This window comes from Aplidium turbinatum, chromosome 17 (assembly GCF_918807975.1).
Source record: "Aplidium turbinatum chromosome 17, kaAplTurb1.1, whole genome shotgun sequence".
Lineage (NCBI taxonomy): Eukaryota > Metazoa > Chordata > Ascidiacea > Aplousobranchia > Polyclinidae > Aplidium > Aplidium turbinatum.
In genome coordinates, this window is record NC_137488.1 from 16,803,275 (window position 1) to 16,821,970 (window position 18,696).

The 18,696-nt window shown below is 36.6% G+C and overlaps 1 protein-coding gene across 1 annotated transcript; it reads left to right on the top strand.

The window, feature by feature from the left end:
- The first annotated feature begins 6,378 nt into the window (after positions 1–6,378).
- Positions 6,379–18,123, top strand: LOC145786263 (uncharacterized). The gene is made up of 15 exons (XM_082597904.1): positions 6,379–6,451; positions 7,099–7,249; positions 8,289–8,377; positions 8,756–8,909; positions 9,628–9,716; positions 10,380–10,533; positions 10,959–11,047; positions 11,651–11,807; positions 14,511–14,602; positions 15,064–15,217; positions 15,661–15,752; positions 16,475–16,631; positions 17,006–17,094; positions 17,503–17,656; positions 18,030–18,123. Exons 1-15 carry the CDS (start codon positions 6,379–6,381, stop codon positions 18,121–18,123), a joined length of 1,788 nt encoding a protein of 595 aa, XP_082454030.1.
- The last annotated feature ends 573 nt before the right edge of the window (positions 18,124–18,696 follow it).

The window sequence follows — 18,696 nt, forward strand, 5'->3', positions numbered from 1 at the left end:
TTCTGGAGTGATTGGAGCAGGTTGGTTTTGAATCTTTATCCTTGGACTGACAAAGCCTTGATTGATTATTCCTGGTAGTTTCGCATACTTGTAGAGACTTTTGATGCAAGGTTGGTTACCGAGATTGACAGAGTGAAGTTTCCGATTGTTGAAGTATTGTTGCCGGGGAATTATTCCATTCATTCAGGCCTGAAATGCGTTGCTCAAGCGCACACCCCGAGAGTCAAACTTGCGCCGCGTGGTCTTGAGCTGGGCGCGTAACCACTGAGCTAACAGGTTTCGTTGAAAGTTTGATTCAGCCCATTGGTTCGTATACTCCGCTAATATGTCGGTTTAATGTGCAGTAAAGTTGAAAAGAAAATTTATAGTATTACAAAATATAACGTGTCCTACTAGTTCATTCACGCCGCGCTGATAGGTGAGTTTCATTTTGCAGTGAGATGAAGAATGATATGCGTAAAATAAACTTGGATACTCAACCACCCATTCTCAGTCGCAAAGCTCAACTACACTGCTTTGGAATAGGTAAAACTTTATTAATACTTGTCTTGGAGTTACTCAATGTTCCAATTATGCTTTTTGTATAAATAGATCGTGTTTATTGAATCACATAAAAGACTATAAAATGGTAGTAAATTGCTTTAGTACTCGTCACTATCCACTAAGATTTCAATTTATTTAGGTTCAATTTTTAGCAATGTTGGTCTTCAAACTAGCTAAACTTCACCGAGAGGAGGCCATCATACACTTCTCTTGCCGGAAAAAAATACTCTAACGACCTGTTTTACCTAAAAGTCCACATACCACCTCAAGAATCTCCCTTGGGTCTAAAATCAAAGCATTAGTGTAGCACATTGGACGAAAGATACTTGGAATGCAGCTCCTTGTGCCACTGACACCAGGCTCCATGATTTTATATCTCATCCAGTGGAGCGGTCCTAGGGGCTGGACCTGTCCCGGCCGACTTTCTTTGGTCAAGCTAAATCGATTTCAACAAAATTTGACCGCTTCCATTTCACTGTGTATATGCGAGATTTGAGCCCAGCAACGACCTAGAAAGCCGGCATGAGACAACAAAGTACTGACCATGTCGCACTTGACGAAGTTATACACTGACCTGGTTTTCCACCGCCTGCCCTCAAAATAGCTGAACAATCTGTCAGATTCAATAAAATATACAAAAGATAGAAGACGCAGTAGCATGCAGTTCTTTCTTGGATTTTTAAATGTTTATAACCCTGCCATTATATCATCAAACAATATTACGCATCATAAAGAAAATTATCAGAAAAGCATCATTTTTTTTGCTTCCATAGCGCTATTTGTCTTTTTTACATAATATGACCGCTTTCTACTGTGTGTTATTTTGCATTCCAGTATTCCCAAGGGGATGCTTCTACTATAGAGGGCCCCATTCTATCCAGTGCTTGATTGCATTATGGAAAAGAGCGGGTTGCGTCGAGAAAGGCTGGGAATACCCTGGCAACCTTTCGTATACTCCTAATCCTATCTTCAATGGTTTGGCTATACCGTAAGTGTATTACTATATTTTCATTTGTGGTAGAAGTAGGGGGGGGGGAGGTAATTTCAATTTTAGCCCTGATTTTAGGATACAACAGTACATTCTAAGACCTATAGAATGTACCGGAAACTTCAGTCTGACCACCGAGATTGGCAGAGTGAAGTTTCCTGTTGTTGAAGTGTTGTTGCCGGGGAATTACTCCATTCATTAGGTGCCGCTGGATGGAGAGCAACCCTTAAAGTGGGTTGCTCAAGCTCACACCCAGAGAGTCGAACCAGCGCCGCTTGATTTTAAGCTTCTTCGTTCACGAAGTTACACGCTAACCAACTGAGCTATCGAAGTTAAATCAGTGACTATACAACAAAACAAGCTGAAAGCGACTTTATTTTTTGAAAAGTAGTTTTTAAAGATAGGTTTGGTCAATTTACCGCGGCTCAACTACAACCACTTCATACCAGCAGCTTGCATTTATGTCATGCGCACAAATCGAAATGACCACTTTCCAGTGTTGTACAATGCAGCCAAGACTAGAAAAGTGTTTACGGCAGTCTTGCAACATATTTAGTGTGTTATAGTACAGTAGAAAATAATATTTCAACTTTAAATGTCATGAACAAAAAGTGACGTACATACAATATCAGCAAACTAAACGCGAAAAGTAATTTTCAGGGTATTGGAAGATTTTTGGATGAAAATTTACAAAAAAATTTCAGAGATCTTAGAATGTCTTGATGTATTCTAAAACCAAGGCTAAAGTTGAATTTGAAAAAAAAGCCGATTAACACCCCTCCCCTAGTATAAAGTGCTATGTTTACACCAGTTTAAACGTAAATTCAGGTGTTTTTTGTTCAGAGTTGTCAGTAGTCGATATGTGTATTATTTGAATTCATGTAATGTTGAGGGAAAGCATAGGGTTGGCTTCAGATTCTTGCAAATAATTTATATCGTTTCTACGTCATTAATTGCTGCTTCACATTAGATCTACAAGAAAACAGGTTAATAGCGCTTATGCGATGTTAATGTGCTAAAAATATTTATCAAATAGCCTACTCTGTAGCATGTTTTGTTTATTCATTATTTCTTAACATAATTGCTATTTCTACAGCGATGTGGAAATCTACATGAAAAATGTACTCAAGGACGCGACACATCCTTCGCTAGACAAAAACTCACAGAATAACTGCTTCGGATTAGGTAAGCTTTTGCAATTACCATTATGCTTTAATCCAATTTGTGGTCATGACAATACGTATGTATCGACTAAGAAAGATTTTTCTAATTTTAATATATTTTACTCAGATCAAAATCTTTTCTTGTTACCTTTAATCAACATCCTCAGACGTCGGATCAATGTTAAAATGAAACTCTTTTCTCTCTGGTATTTCTTTACTAGAGGATACCTTATGTGATTGAGTTACCACAAAAAAATAGTTGTTTCATGTTATAAAAAGTTAGAATTTTCAGTATCAAACATAAATTTGTGTCTTTATTTGCTATTTAGGTATTATAAGTTTTAACTACCCCAGTATGGCTAAACGACTTAAGCAGTATAGTATACTGTGCATTGCAAGTATAGTTAGTACACTGTACAATTTTACAAATGCTTTTTAGTAGTAATTGGATTATTATAAGGTTTTTTCAATCTATTGTTTTTTTGTTTTTTTATAGAATTTCGTGGTGGATGTCGTTTCTTTAGAGGACCTCATCAAGTGAGCTGTTACAAATCGTTCTGGTTTGAAGCTTCGTGCGTTTTTCAAGGCTGGGATAACCCTGACAATTGGACGTCGCATCGACAATGGGTTATGAGCTCTCTCGACCTGTGGTAAATATTTTACAAACACTCAAGTTTTATGCGAGTTTAATGAATAATAGCTTTTTTGAGAATAATAAATAAAAACAAAAACAAAGATGATAGAAAACATGGGAAGACACCGCAAGGAAGATCAGACAAAAAGAAACGTGAAAATTGAAGATACCAATAGTAACGAGAAGTGAAGGTATTGCTGCAGACAACTGGTCGATCCTGATGTCTCGAGATGAAGATTTGGTTTCTTTGAGGCAAAATGGAGAGAGAGATGGCTTTGAGTATAATTGACTTACGGTCAACCCGAGATTAATATACTACAGCAAGAAGCATAAAGTAATGACAAAAATGTAAATTCTGACCCAAACTTGCGGTTGAGGGTAAAGTTATCACTAACCTTCAGAAGAGTTAAACTAAACAAAAATGAAAAAATTGAGAACCTATGGTAGCCTATTCAGTATCTAAAGTTCAAACTGAATGTGGTTGTTCACAAGACAGACAACTAGGGAACGTTCAAATATTACGTAACGCCTTTTTTCCGAATTTTTGACCCCCCCTCCCCCATGTAACGCCAACGTAACGCTTTTTTCAATCCCCCCTCCCCCATGTAACGCTTTTTCACTACGAATTCAGCACAAAAAACTACCATTCCGTACTGTACAGCGTTACGTAACGTTTTGCTTGAACCCCCTCCCCCCCGATGTGACGCTAACGTAACGCTTTGCATAACCCCCCCCCCTCCCCCTCGAAGGCGTTACGTAATATTTGAACGTTCCCCTAGAAGTATGGTACGTTCTTCCAGTCTAGATCGAGTATGTTGTCATATGACGTGCTGTTGTTTATGACGTTGCACTTGTTTTGAGGTTTTATTTACTCCTTGTCTTATGATTGTTTACACACAATAGAAAAGGGCAAAGTTTCTGTTCTATTTTGATTTTTAACCGTTACTTTTTCCTGTTTGTGAGATGGGAGTTGCTTGACAAAAAAATGGAATTGCTTTTATTGATTTTTCATAAGGGCTAATTTTTCTTTACCGATTTGGTTCATTCAAACAATTTAACTTTTGTAACTGAAATATAGGGAGACTTTAAATACCCTATTTAGGTAACAGTCAGTCAGTGTATCTAATATCTTTGTCTCACCCAGGGAAATATATGACTGGGCTTATGAAAGCCGCGACAGAGCAATCTGGCCAATGCAACAATCACGTGCACAGCTTGCTTGCTATGGAATGAGTAAGTCCAACTGTATTCTGTTAGCTCATAGGTTTTTTCGCATAGACCATTTTAAACAGTAGTATAATTTCATAGATCATAAAGGGAGGTAAGCTGATATACATGAACGATATTACATCTTTCCAATGTTCCGGCTAGTTGTTTTCAATGTTACTTTAATTATTCCAAAAACATCTATAAATTTAAAGTAGCCTATGTTTTACTGCAAACTCACTTTGTTGTGTCACAAATCAATTGACAGCTAAAAGCTGCATACTTACAACATGGATTTTCCTTATTTTGCGAAATGTGTTATGTAAGATTTAGCATTGATGAATTAATTATTTTAAGGTCAAATTTTTATGGGTTTTTCTGCAGATTTGAAGTCTACATTTGATAAATTTCATTTTTGTGTTAGCCATATTTACATAACTTGATATATCAGCGCTGTGGAGTCGGACCCGTTAAAACAAAGGCCGACTGCGGCTTGATACAAAACGATAATTCATAAAAATAAAAAAAAATAGAAGTGTTTGTTGTTGCCAGTGTTTGGAAACGTCGCCGGTTCAATTTCGATTGCAACTTAAGTTGTTGGGCTCGCAGTCGAGAGCCTGCATGGTTTACTCCAGCCACCCGCACTTGCTGTTGTTTCTCTGGGCAAGAAATTTTACGATAATTGCCTCTACCCAGTGATCGATTTCCAGTAAGGGGTAGTACCAAATTTAAGTCATGAGTAGAGTAGATAACCGGAAACAGACGTTGCCGTCGGCTGCAGCGTGGGTCATGTGTACGTCGGAAGGCGTACACCAATGCATAGCGCTCAAGTCCGCTTTCCCGCAATGCAGGATAAACATAATAAAACAATAAAACAAACAAATAAGTGAAATTGAATTTTTAAAAAATGAAAAAGAACAGAAACTTTAAAATATCTGGCAACCCTCAGAAATCTGGCAACAATGGAACCGGAGTCGGCCAGTTATAAATCGAGGAGTCGTATAATTTTCGCACGACTCCACATCCCTGATATGTATTTTAAAACAAGCAGTGGACAGATGTAAAAGAAATGTGTATGTATATGTGCAGAAGAAAACCTGATACAGATCTGTTAACCATTTTCGTGCACGAAACGCATACAACTCTGCTTATTTTATTTCTTTATACTTTCTTAGAATTTCCCCTGGATTGTAAATTCTATAGTGGTGTTAATCCAACGGAATGTTATGCACACTTTTGGAATAAAGCTGGATGCCTGAGGGAAGGATGGAGATGGCCACATAATTTAACGAGAACAGAAGTGACAAAACTACATGCCTTCAATTTAAGGTTTATATTTTCCTTGTAGCCTACTTTAGTCACAGTTTTAATATACAATGAAAGCTACTTTGAGACATTTGTTTTAGAATATTTTAACACCGCTATAGAGTTATGTACATAACAGTAAGCCTAATCAGTAATCATGGTACATAAAGTGCAATCAAACAGCATTCTTTTTAAATAATTGAATGTTTACAATCAGTAGGAGCTAAAGGATAGAATAATCTATACTTTAGATTACAATAGAAACTTGAAATTGCCCAACTCGGTTTGTTTGTTTGTATCAAATGCTTCAAAGCCTCTTAAAGTGAAACTTATCTAGTACTTATTTCAACTGAATTCCCAAGTAATGCTGATTCAGCATCGCATCATTGTCATCTTTCGACAAAAGGTAGAAAATTTATCTGAGATGATGAAAATTGTCCTTCAATTGCTTAAAAAAACTTTTGCTTTAGCTGTTGAAGTTTATCTGTGCTTCGTGGTAATAAAGCTGATTGAATTTTCACAGGGAAACTTTGCAGAACATGAAGGATATTTTGGCGGAAGCAGTTCATCCGCAACTCATAAAACAATTCCAGTTGGATTGCTTTGGAATGGGTATGCAAGTGACCGAAATAGGTCGTTTGCCAAGACTATTAAAAATTTGAAAATATAATTGGTATCTTGTTCATAACAAATCGAATGAGTTCTGATGTATGTTAGTCGAATTGCGAGATCAGGAAGTGGAATTTACAACGCATTGCAATCTACTGTAATAGCCTCTTTCTACACTATTACACAGTGTACACAGGCCTTGTCAACGTGAAAACCTATAATGACTGGAGGCCGATGTAATTTTGATTTCACTCGAGGCTAAACGTACTTTTGAGATTTTGTGTGATGAGTTTCCAAAAAGCTTGTTGACCTGTTTTAAAAATTGAATGGGAAGGGAATTGCTTAGTCACAAATAGTTGTCCAAAATGCCAATTTATATATTTTTGAATTCTGCCAGCAGTAATGCGTTTGAAATTCAGTAATTCTTTACACATTAAAAAGTCTCAAAAAATTTCCTATATTTTAGAATAAAAAAAAAAACATTGAAAAAAACTTTTTTTTTCATTGGTGTTGTCTCCTTAATTTTTTACTTTTTAGCTTTTCCGAAGAAATGCAACAATTGAAGCTGGAAGCTGGTACACTGATGCTGGTTGATAGCAATGTAGCGACGTATTGATCAATCTATTAGTTATTTATCTTTCATTTTTTAGTTTTTCCGAAAGATTGCAAAACATATCGAGGACCTCATAGCAAAGATTGCTACAAAAGCATATGGGAGGATAATCGCTGTGTTCCAGCCGGTTATGCTCATCCCTCTAATATCTCTGGCTACAGCAAAGTGATGAGGACATATAATTTACGGTAACACCATTTTAAATAACCTTAATTTAGTGTGGTTGAGTGCACCAACAGAGGATCATTTACGGATACAGAAAATCGTACGATTAAAATAGATTATGTTGGAGACTTTATATTCTTTATGGATCAACTGTAATGCAGATTACTAATCCACCGATGAATTTTGCACAAATTGAATCTACCGATTAGCTAATCAGGTGATTTGATTAATCGGCCGCTTAAACATGCCGCTGGTGGTCCTCCAACCCTTATCATTGCATTATGATTTAAACTCATTTAAAAGTGTGAAAATTACAATGTATACAGCTACTAAAGCCACCAAGTCAAAAGCAGTTGATACTTTTTTAGTTTTAAAGTAGCCAAACTTTGAAACGCGCCGCTGTGTCTGACAGGGCACTCAATGGCATGCTTAAAGGTGGTCACAGCTTGGTTGCTTTACCTTTTCCACCATTTAATCTAAATCTTGAACCACTGGCTGTATGCCTTGATACTCCACACTTCAGCAAAAATAAACCACCACATTGAATACAATTTTGACACAAATGTCAGTTTTTATGGAAATGGTGATTGCAAAAAGATTTTTCCAGAGGATGGAAACTGTTTTCTGTTCTTGTTTTTCAATATTTAATTAAACCATAAACAGACATAACTCAGCAACAACACTACATTTAACATTATAAAAACAAAAAGCGAACGTTTTCGGCTAGTCATATAGCCTTTTTCAAGCCTATAAGAAAAATACATTTTTAAAAGAAATGCTGAAGAATCATCTTTTTTTTTTTTTTAATGTATTTTTCTTATAGGCTTGAAAAGGGCTATATGACTAGCCGAAAACGTTCGCTTTTTCTTTTTATAATGTTAAATGTAGTGTTGTTGCCGAGTTATGTCTGTTTATGGTTTAAAAGAGTTACCTCTCTACCCAAACAATATTTAATTATCCAAAGGTTTGGTAGATAGTTTGCTTTGTTGAACCCTGGCTAACCAAGTTTTGTATGTCTGTTGCGTGAAGGTAAATGTGTTTTTTTTTTCTTTTTGTTCACAGTGAAATGATAGCCCACGTCAACCAGTTAGTCAACCAAGCACTTTACCCAGTCTTGAATGTGAAAGCACAACTAAGTTGCTTCGGAATAAGTAAGGAAGCATTTAATTTATTTTTATGTTTTATGTAAACATGAGACAACACAGACTTTCCAAAAATTTTCTTGTATTAGCCTATACATGACAAAGAATACTTGTCATCGTTCTTACTAACTTTTATCGTACGGAACTAGACTTTTCTACTTGTGCTCATAAAATTTTACATTATGATTCCTGAACTGGAATTTGTAAGCATAACACACTATTCTTACTGTACCATTTACGTTGTATAAAGCATGAGTTTTCACTGCCCGTGAAAATCTTGAATAATAATTGTAAGTAAACAAAAAATGAAACTGCGAGTATTTCAACTGCTTGTCGCTAGAGCTATTACATAGAAATATGACTTTGACACTGACATTTTTATCGTAGGATTTCCCAAACATTGTCACTTCTTCAGAGGACCACAACCGGTTGATTGTTACCAAACAATATGGGAGAAAGCTGGTTGTGTAGAAGAAGGATATGAAAACCCTTACAACTTCTCCTTGGGTTTTTTCACCTACATAAAAACGATAAATCTTCTGTAATTACTGTAGTTTCTTAATTCCGTAAGATCTTATTGTTGTTGAAATGTCGCAAAGGGAGGTATTACACTTTTTTCTTGCTCAAAATATTATTTGTGTAAATTTTCTTGTCGGCTCAGTTGTTCTTTAGAAGGAACATCTTGCTGACTGAGGCTTGAAGGATGTTAGACTCATGTCCATATAGAGCAAGCTGCTCTGTCTCAACAAGATTGTTTAGTGTTTTTTGTTTTTTTTTGGATCTTTGTCTTTGGACTCACAAAGCCTTGATAGGTTATTCCTGGTAGTTTCACATACTTCTAATAGTATTTGCCGCAGGGCTGGTTACCGAGATTAACAGAGTGAAGTTTTCGATTGTTGAAATGTTGTTGCCGGGGAATTATTCCATTCACTAGGTGTCGCTGAATGGAGAACAGTCCTGAAATGCGTTGCTCAATCGCACACCCCGGGAGCCGAACCAGCGCCGAGTGATCTTTAGTCAAACCTCTGAGCTAACAAGGCGGAGATGGTGAAATGAGGATAACCTCACTTCCTGCCGTGCAAACACCACCCAGACAACCACTTAGTTTCTGTACAGATCTTCACGATACGTCGATAAAACTCACTCTCATGAAGACATACGTCAGATTATGTGGCTGTTTGATTTGATCTCGTTTTTGAAAAATGCGTACATTTTTACCGTTGCTACTGTATATTCATTAATGTCATAATTCTGTCCAGGCAAATCAAAACACTATTCCAGAACATCAACGAAGATGCTATTACACCGAAATTGAACCAAACCGCACAACTTCAATGCTTCGGCCTAAGTGATTTCAATTATATGAAATTGATTATACTGCATTTTATTATGTTAAAAGCATTTTGCACAACGACTAATTTGAAATAATTAACAAATCTGTTATTACCTTAACAACAAATTGTTTTTTTAATTAAAAAGTTAGTTTGTGACAGCGTTTATTACCCTATTGTATCGTTGAAGCAGATATATATTTTTACTTGGGTTTCCAAACTACTGCTGCATTTACCATGAAAACAGCAGTTTGACATTGTTCTGTGACCTATCATATGCCCAAAGAGCCAGTGGTTCCAAACGTTTTCTCATAACCAACTTTTTAAAAGCAACATTGAGTGAAGTTTTTGCAGAATATTATTCTACTTTAAAGTGGGCTACATGTGAATTTTGTTGCTTAAACCACAGGACTTTTTCCTAAAGTCGATGCCTCTAGGTATCCCAAAATGTTGGGAACCACTGTTCTCGACAGTTATTTCCGGATTTTCTTTTAGTCAACCTTGTTAGATTGACGAAACATTGTAATAAGCACCCCTCGTCATGCAACGCTTTGCGATAGTTTAACTAATATAGGACACCAGAAAAATGTAAGATAGCCTAAAATTTGTTGTCAAAGGAGTAATTCTCAAATGGAAACACTTTAGAAGGTGCATTTTGAGAACTTGCGTTTTGATTTTAGAATTTCCTCCCGGATGCGCTTTCTATAGAGGTCCTCATACTATCGGATGTCAAAGAGAACTTTGGAAGATGGGAGGTTGCCATGAAAAGGGTTTTGAGCATCCTGATAACAGAACAAACTTGGAAAAGTCTACCTATGGAGCGATGAATATTCGGTGTGTTTTTACTTTTTCTTTCGTTACGGAGTTTTACATCATTGCTGTACAAAATTAATTTCGCTTACAAAATCGCTTTTTACTGGTGTGACGTTTATTGGTTTCTTTGTAGGCCACTCTATAGTGGGTTTGTGAAGTTAATAACAAGTGAAAGTTTCAAATGCTGACTGTGATATTGTTTTGTGGAAATGTATTCGCTCACTTGAAACCCTTGCTGGTTGTCGCATGCCTTCCCACAAGTTACCCCTATGAACACTAACACAAATTGTTTTTTTGCGCGCGATACATTAAGTTCCCTTGTTGCGTAACAATACACCTGAATGACTGGCTGAAGACAGAACAATGTGACAAACTAAACACACCGATTGTACAACAGTAGCCTTATATAATAGAGCTTAATTGTCTCATGTGTTATTTTCACGCAGAGAATTGCATTGCTTTGTCGACAACCTTCTTGCCAAAGCAATTCCACCTTCATCGAATGTGCAAGCACAGCTAGACTGCTTTGGATTGAGTATGAACAACTCATTAAATTTTAGGATAGTTTTTTCGTCAAAACTATTTGGTTTTGAGCAACGACTTAGGAAAATGAAGTAGACCGAAAATCCCTAAACTTTATGCTTTCGGGTGATCTTTTCGCTACTGATAACTTTTAGTAGAAGAATTGTAAAGATTTCAAAACTTAAAACGTATCAGTTTTGCCACTAAGCCTATAAGCTAAATTTAATTAGCCTACGCAACTCTGCATTTTTAAATAGTTGAAAAAGCGAAACTTAAAGAAATAAAATATCCAAAAACATAAAAAAGCATAGACTACTGGTAGATCAACATCGCCATAAAAAACAATGGAAAAAACGTCACTTTTTTGCTTGTTAACTTTCTTGCAAAATACTTGGAAAATTTGCAGAATGTTTTGTTTTTGTTCACTTTGAAAAAAGGTTCAAACTGCATCGGTTGTCTTTCTGCACACATCGCCAATACTTTATTGCAAAAATGTAACTCTACAAACAATTAAGCTTTGTAATTGTGTTTTGAAGATTCGTATCCCTTTACGATATTTTGTGTTTGCTCTTTTTTTGGACATACCACAGACAGGTTTACTTGTTTCTTTTCGCAGAATTCCCCCCGGGTTGCTTGTACTTTAGAGGGGGCCTTCATTCATTGGAGTGTTATAGTAGTATATGGCAAAACGTCGGATGCCTTCGCAACGGATACGGTCACCCTATCAACATGTCCAACCTGGTGGCAGCTGACTTAGCTGGACTGGACTTACAGTACACATTTTGTTAAATATTGTTGTGTAAATCACTTTCTTTGCAAAATATATAGTTGGTTGATTTTGAATCTTCATCCTCGGTTTGGGAAAGCTTTTTTGAGGGCTTAATCCTGGCAGTTTCGCATACTTGTTGAGGCTTTTCAACCACTGACGCAGGCCCGGTTATCGAGATTGGCAGAGTAAAATTTCCGATAGTGATTCAATTTGCCTAGGAATTATTCCACCCACTGGGTACCTCTAAATCAGTGGTTTTCAACCTTTTTGTTGCCACGGACCCCTTTAGACAATTTATTAATTTTGCAGACCCCTATCTAAATTTTGCCTGAAACTCAATTAACATACTATTGACTCTTGTAGTAATAATAAATTATGCTATTCAACTACTGTACTGTGTCATATTGCATTGCCGCTATGACTCCTGCGGCAAATATCAGGTTAAACAGTTGCTCAAATAAGAAAACGAATGAATTGTTCAAGAAATGTCAGCAGTATTTGAATACTAAGGTGACCCAAAGTGCCATGCCGAAACTTTTTCAACGTAAACACATTTAATGAGAGGGCTGTTGTTGCCTTTCCTGAACTAAACGACTGAACTTTAGTTGCACCGCATGCTTTCTATTACGTAATAGACGAGCCAATCCTGATTTGACTGTAACCGACATGCGTTGTTGTAGATGTAGTTTAAGGTCAATGTAGGCCTACACCAGCGTTTCTCAAAGTGGGCGAAATCGCCCCCCTGGGGGCGATTTCAAGCGCCAGAGGGCAAAAAAATCAAAGGGGGGCGATTGGGGAGCGAAAACACTCGAAGGGGGCGAATTTATCAAACCACCAATAACAGTCCAACGCGCTAATAACAGTCCAACGCGCAAACCATTTACTGCAAATAGATGAATCCAACTTGACCGACAGTGTATCGCTGCTGATGCTTGGTTATGTGCGTTTTGTTCATAATATGAGAACAAGAAGAAATGATTTTTGCGCTCAGTCTTCATATAGATATTCGGGCATCAAGTATCTTTAATGCAGTGAAAAACTTCTACAAAGAGAAGGGGATTCCACTGAAGAATATTCTACAATGCGCAACTGATGGTGCTCCGGCAATGGTTGGAAAGCATCGAGGGTTCATTGCACTGATGAAAAGTGCAATTTCTGGACTTATTTGCAATACATCGTGTAATTCACCATCAGCATTTGGTTGCCCATAATCTCAGTCCTGAACTGCATGAATCACTGAATATTGTGATAAAATGCGTCAACAAGATAAAAGCGCATGCTCTCAACGACAGATTATTTCGTTCACTTTGTTGCCAAAATGATGAACAATTTAAACGTCTTTTATTGCATGCCGCGGTAAGATGGCTTTCAAAAGGTGCTTGTTCGAGCCGCTTTTATGCCCTTTTTGTTTTAGTTATCGAATTCCTATCAAGCACTGATGCGACATTAGCTGAAGACGTGATGCCGTACCCTTATCGCATTATCTGACGGACATTTTCAGTGCGATAAATGAAGTAAACAAAAAGCTTCAGGCAGAAATGATAACTCTCATCAAGTGCAAAAGCGTGATTACCTCATTTATTTCAAAGCTATCTTTATTCAAACAAAATTTGGGTCAAAATGTCTTAACTCAGTTTCCCAATTTGAGCGAGAATGTTATTACAGAAGAACAACGGGAAAAATACTGCTCACATTTAGACATGCTTCATAAAGACATGAAACTTCGCTTTGCAGATCTCGTAGACCTCCACGTTCCAAACTGGGTGGTACAACCATTTTCTACCGAACTCACAAACATACTATAGAAGTGGAACTTCAAGAGCAGTTCATTGATGTGCAAACAGATGATGAGTCAAGAGTGAAATTGAGAAATGATCGATACGATTTGTTTTGGTGTCAGGTTGCTGGCAAATATGAGCTTCTCTGGAAAGAAGCTAGAATGTGGATTTTGTCGTTTCCTAATTCATATGTGGTTGAAAAGGGCTTTTCGGCTGTGACATCGATGCTTTCAAAGCAAAGAAATCTCTTGCTAGTTCATAAACGGGATGATCTTCGATTCTATCTTACGAAGATGTCGCCAAACATTTCAAAATTTATTAAAAGTCCCGAAGCTCATCCATCCCATTGAACATTATCATGTTACTGTCAATTTCGTTGATTAAATTCCCAAAGCTAAATTTATCTATCACTCTATTTTCAATGTTTATTTTACTTGGCAGAATTAGGGGGGCGAAAATTTATTTCAATGACGAAAAGGGGGCGATGGACCAAAAAAGTTTGAGAAACACTGTCCTACACACAGGCAGCAGCATAGATTTATTTTAATGCATACCGGTACAGTTTATTTTCGCGGGCTTGAGCTTGACACATTTGCATTTAAAGAGAGAAATGAAAGTAAAAAGATCGCTTTTCGTTTTTTTTCCAAAATTCATCAAGGTAATCACGGACCCCCAAATGCTTTCTCACGGACCCCAGGTTGGGAACCACTGCTCTAAATGAAGAGCAGTCCTGAAATGCATTGTTCAAGCGCACACCACGAGAACTGAACCAGCGACGCTTGATCTTGAGTCTGGCGTTTAACCACTGAGCTAATAGAGTTATATTAAACGTATGTTTTGTATTTAAAAATGTTGCTTTTATCTATTGAATGTTGAATCTATTTACGCAGTTTCCCATACAAATAGTTACGGTGATGTATGTATTGCAGTGGTATTGAGGAATATATGCGAAACAACTTCACATTAAAAGCTATCCACCCCATACTGAATGATGATGCACAACTCAACTGCTTCGGAATGAGTGAGTTTTTGGTTAAATCTAACTTTAAAAAGTGTATGAAACTAAGCAAGGCCACCGCATTTAACTTAATATACAAAATTTAACTAAAAATTTCAAATGTTTTCTACTATACCGTGTCTCCCTTATCATCATAAATCAATTCTTAAAATCATTGTGTGATATTTGTTTTTATTACACTTGCACTTCAAACGTCATAATGTTTATTGTTGTTCATGTGTTTATTGTATTTCCAATGTTTATGATGCATTTTAAAAGTTATAAATTTCCACTGCAATAGCCTACTGTAAGGGTCATTTTATGTTTGATGTGTGCACATTAATATATTTTATTTTCTCAATTGATAAAAGGTTTATTGTAGTTATGGTATTAATTTCGCTTGTTTTGTGCATGAGATTGTTTTCTTCTTTAAAGTTTGTGGATATTACAAAGCCCGTTTGATTTTCTTTCTGCTGTATTTCCAGGATTTCCGTCCGGTTGTGTGTATTATAGAGGTCCTCATACAGAACAGTGTCTCATTACAATCTGGAAAAGCGTAGGCTGTGTCAAGAAAGGATGGGGATACCCTCCAAATGCCACAATTACGTTGAACGCGACTTGGGCCTCATTGAACCTTGTGTATGAAACATCGTGCACAGTATTTTCTTTGTCAATGTTTTCATATTGCATGTTTTAGTATTTGAATAGCTTTTTAGGTTAACGTACAAGTTGGACCTTATTTAACTTACAAGTTGGGCCATATTCTTTACAAAACACCATTCACCACCCATTATATGGGCACAATTTGAGTGTCTTGAACGATGAGACCAAAGTTCGAGTTTTTCTGGCCGGTTTTTGGTAATGTCAGGGCAAAATCCGACACCCAATCCAAATCTTCGTGTCCACCTGCAAGCATGTCTTTGAATGTCCTGCCAAACATACAGCCACATGTTCTTGAGCGGTATCGAACCGGTACACTTTCGAGTGCCATACCTGGGCTCTTACCACTCTGCTATGCAGCCAGCGAGCTTCTGTTGACTCTTTGAATATATTTCTCTCATTGATGTATCTTTGACTTGCAGTGAATTGAAAATACACATGCAAGGAATAGTGAAACAAGCGATTCGACAACTCAATCCAAGTGTGAGAGCTCAGCAGATATGCTTTGGCTTAAGTAAGACTTCTTTACTTCATTTCACAAGACGTGTAGTTTAAACTTTCTTTTTCGGCTTGATGCTGTGGTAGCGTAATAGCGGTTTTTCACAAGCTTTCGAAACACAGCTTCCTACTCATGTGCAAGTGAATCTTATTCCACTAAAGCAGAGAATGACTGTAAACTTATAGTCACTTGCAATTCAGAAAGTGGGTTGCAAACCAATTCTAACAAGGCACAGCTTAATTATTACATCACCTTATAAGTAAGCCTAATAATTCATCATTAAAAGCTAGTCTAAGACTACTCTTAAAAGGATAAGTTTGGTTTAGACTTACTTTTGAAGAAAAGCTATCTTTGAAAGCAATCAGATTATACCCAGTATAAAAATCTAATTCCAATTTGTTGTCCATCTTTGAACTAAAACAGACAATATCTTTTGTTGGACAATGAATAGTTACATTTTTGGGAAATTTTTCTTTTTGAATATTTTTGACGATTACTTTGCAAAATATCAAACGCTATTATTATGCTAGCGTTAGAGCTGGGCAGGCAATCGGCATTGTGATGTAATTATTGTAAGTCATTGAGGTTGATGAAACTTTTCAAATATTATTCCGCAAAATAATTAATGACCTTGTTGACAACCATGCTTGGCTTCCCATTGTGCTGAGTTTGTGTGAAAAAGTTTGAACTTTTCCTGATAACGAATCGCATTCGTTTTTATATCACTTTTTTTTCAGAATTTCCACTTGGGTGTAGATTTTACAGGGGACCGAACCCTATTCCTTGCTATTCCCATTACTGGAAAAAAGTCGGATGCCTGGAAAAGGGATGGCAGAACCCGACAAATCAAACCAATCCCTCCCCTCCTGCAAGCATATCAACGTTAAATCTGCAGTAAGTAATTCATTGTAGCAATACAGGAAAAATAAATTGTGGTACAGTGTAAGGGTAGCTTATACCTTCATTGAAGTACGGCAATTCTTTTAAGGATTTATTTTAATATAAATCAGTATGGGTGATTTTTGTTTGTGCTGATACATTGAGAGTACCAGAATTCTGTGAAATAAAACTCTGCTAAACTTTCAGGATGAGATCTTATTCGTGCTTACGTTGTTAGGTTGAAGCCTACTGCTCTAATTTACATAGTACGTCAGAAATATCACATAAAGTTTCTTCTGCAACAATTTTCTTAGCTTTGACGAGATGCTTATATGGATTGTTGCTGCCTACCTCGAACCTTTGAGTTACTTTTGTGATATCTGTTTCAGCGAAATAGAAGAATACTTCGTCAACCTAACGCATAAAGCCTTTCATCCGACTTTCAACAAGGATGCTCAATTGGGATGCTTTGGAATAAGTAAGAACACTTTCTTTAATAGCATTGCAATATTAGTTGGTAACATTAGCCGACGTTGCAATATTAGTTGGTAACATTAGCCGACGTTGCGGTTTCGGAACTAGCGTTTGTTACAAATAGGTTTATATCCAATTGCGTTTGAATCTACCGCGTCTGAGCGTCAAACTGCTTTTATATTTCAAAGTTTTTCCCCAAAAACGGCATACTCGTATGATATAAGCAATAAAAAAGAAGATAGCCCTGCACTTGGCTCCATGACACTTTCGAAGTGGAAATTAACAGTTTTGGTCTAATCTTTGTTCTAAAAATACTTTCTTATTTGGTATTGGAAGTCATAAAATTGCTTGGCACAAAGTTATTTTATTACAGGTATGGTATACTCATTATTATATAAACTTTTTTGTTTAGAATTCCCAGCGGGTTGTCATTATTACCGAGGTGCCAATCCTGTGAGGTGTTACGAAACCATATGGCGAAGAGCAGGGTGCTTAACAGAAGGTTACGATGATCCTTCCAATTTGACTTACTCAAAAAATCTCACTCTCATTACTTCAAACCTTGAGTAAGTGAGCTTACTGCTATTTTCAATTGTTTTCTAAGCTGACATAAGCTTAAGCGTATGAAATGTATGGTGTAATTCATCATATACGTCACATATGATGTGAAAAGGCAGACAGTGTCGATGCAGCCGCGTGTAAAATACATAGCCTAATTTTTGATGTCGCTATGTTTCCCACACGAACTCTAGAAAAACTTCCCTGACAACAAATCCGTCATTTTTAGATTGATTCAACAACTGCAGACGTTGAATTAATGTAAAAATGACGGACTTTGCTGTCTGGGTTTATGCTGCAGAGTAATAAGTTATTTGTTATTGTCGAGTAAAAAATGTAAAGTAAACGTTCAAACGTTTACTTTCTATGTTTTCTTTTCAGTCAAGTAGAGGAGATAATGAGAAATTACACTCTTCGTGCACCAACTGTTGCTTCTGCCCAGTTGGGTTGCTTTGGAATAAGTAAGCTCGATTGAAACTTCGTAGCACCCTTTGTTGCATGTATGCAACGAAGATTTTTGGGAAGTACTTGATATTTGGAGAGTAGAATGAATGTTTGTGAAGAAAATGAAACAAAAAAGTTGTTTCAATCGACCTTTGTAGCCCAATGTCACAAATTTGAAATACGTTTTACTGCTAAATATTGTGTGTTGGTTATGCTACACTTTTTGAAAACAAAAGTCTGAAAATTCGATTTGTATTCTTGCGCGCTACTGAGTTGTTGAATTTCTTTCTCTTTGGTGAAGAATGCAATTGGCTACTGTAGTCGTCGATGCTATACTAGTCAAAATATTTTTTGAATCAAACTACTTTTATTTTTTCAAACAGTTTACTTCTTGCAAATAAATGTTTGAAAAAGGTTTGTTTGGAAATAGCACAACTAAAAAGGTGCAACACATCCAATGAACCTTTGGCTGTAACAACTTATTTTTCTACAGCTTCTAAGTATGGTCAATCATAGCAAATTATTGTTTTGCATTTCTTTTGGTTATATATTTTTGGCACGCAACTTTTTGTTTTTAAGATTTTGTTAATTTCAGAATATCAAA

Coding starts and splice junctions, on each gene's coding strand:
- LOC145786263 (XM_082597904.1), top strand. CDS start 6,379: ATGAAGGATATTTTGGCGGAAGCAGTTCATCCGCAACTCATAAAACAA. Junction 11,048..11,650: donor GCTAGACTGCTTTGGATTGA/GTATGAACAACT, acceptor TTCTTTTCGCAG/AATTCCCCCCGGGTTGCTTG. Junction 15,753..16,474: donor GCAGATATGCTTTGGCTTAA/GTAAGACTTCTT, acceptor CTTTTTTTTCAG/AATTTCCACTTGGGTGTAGA.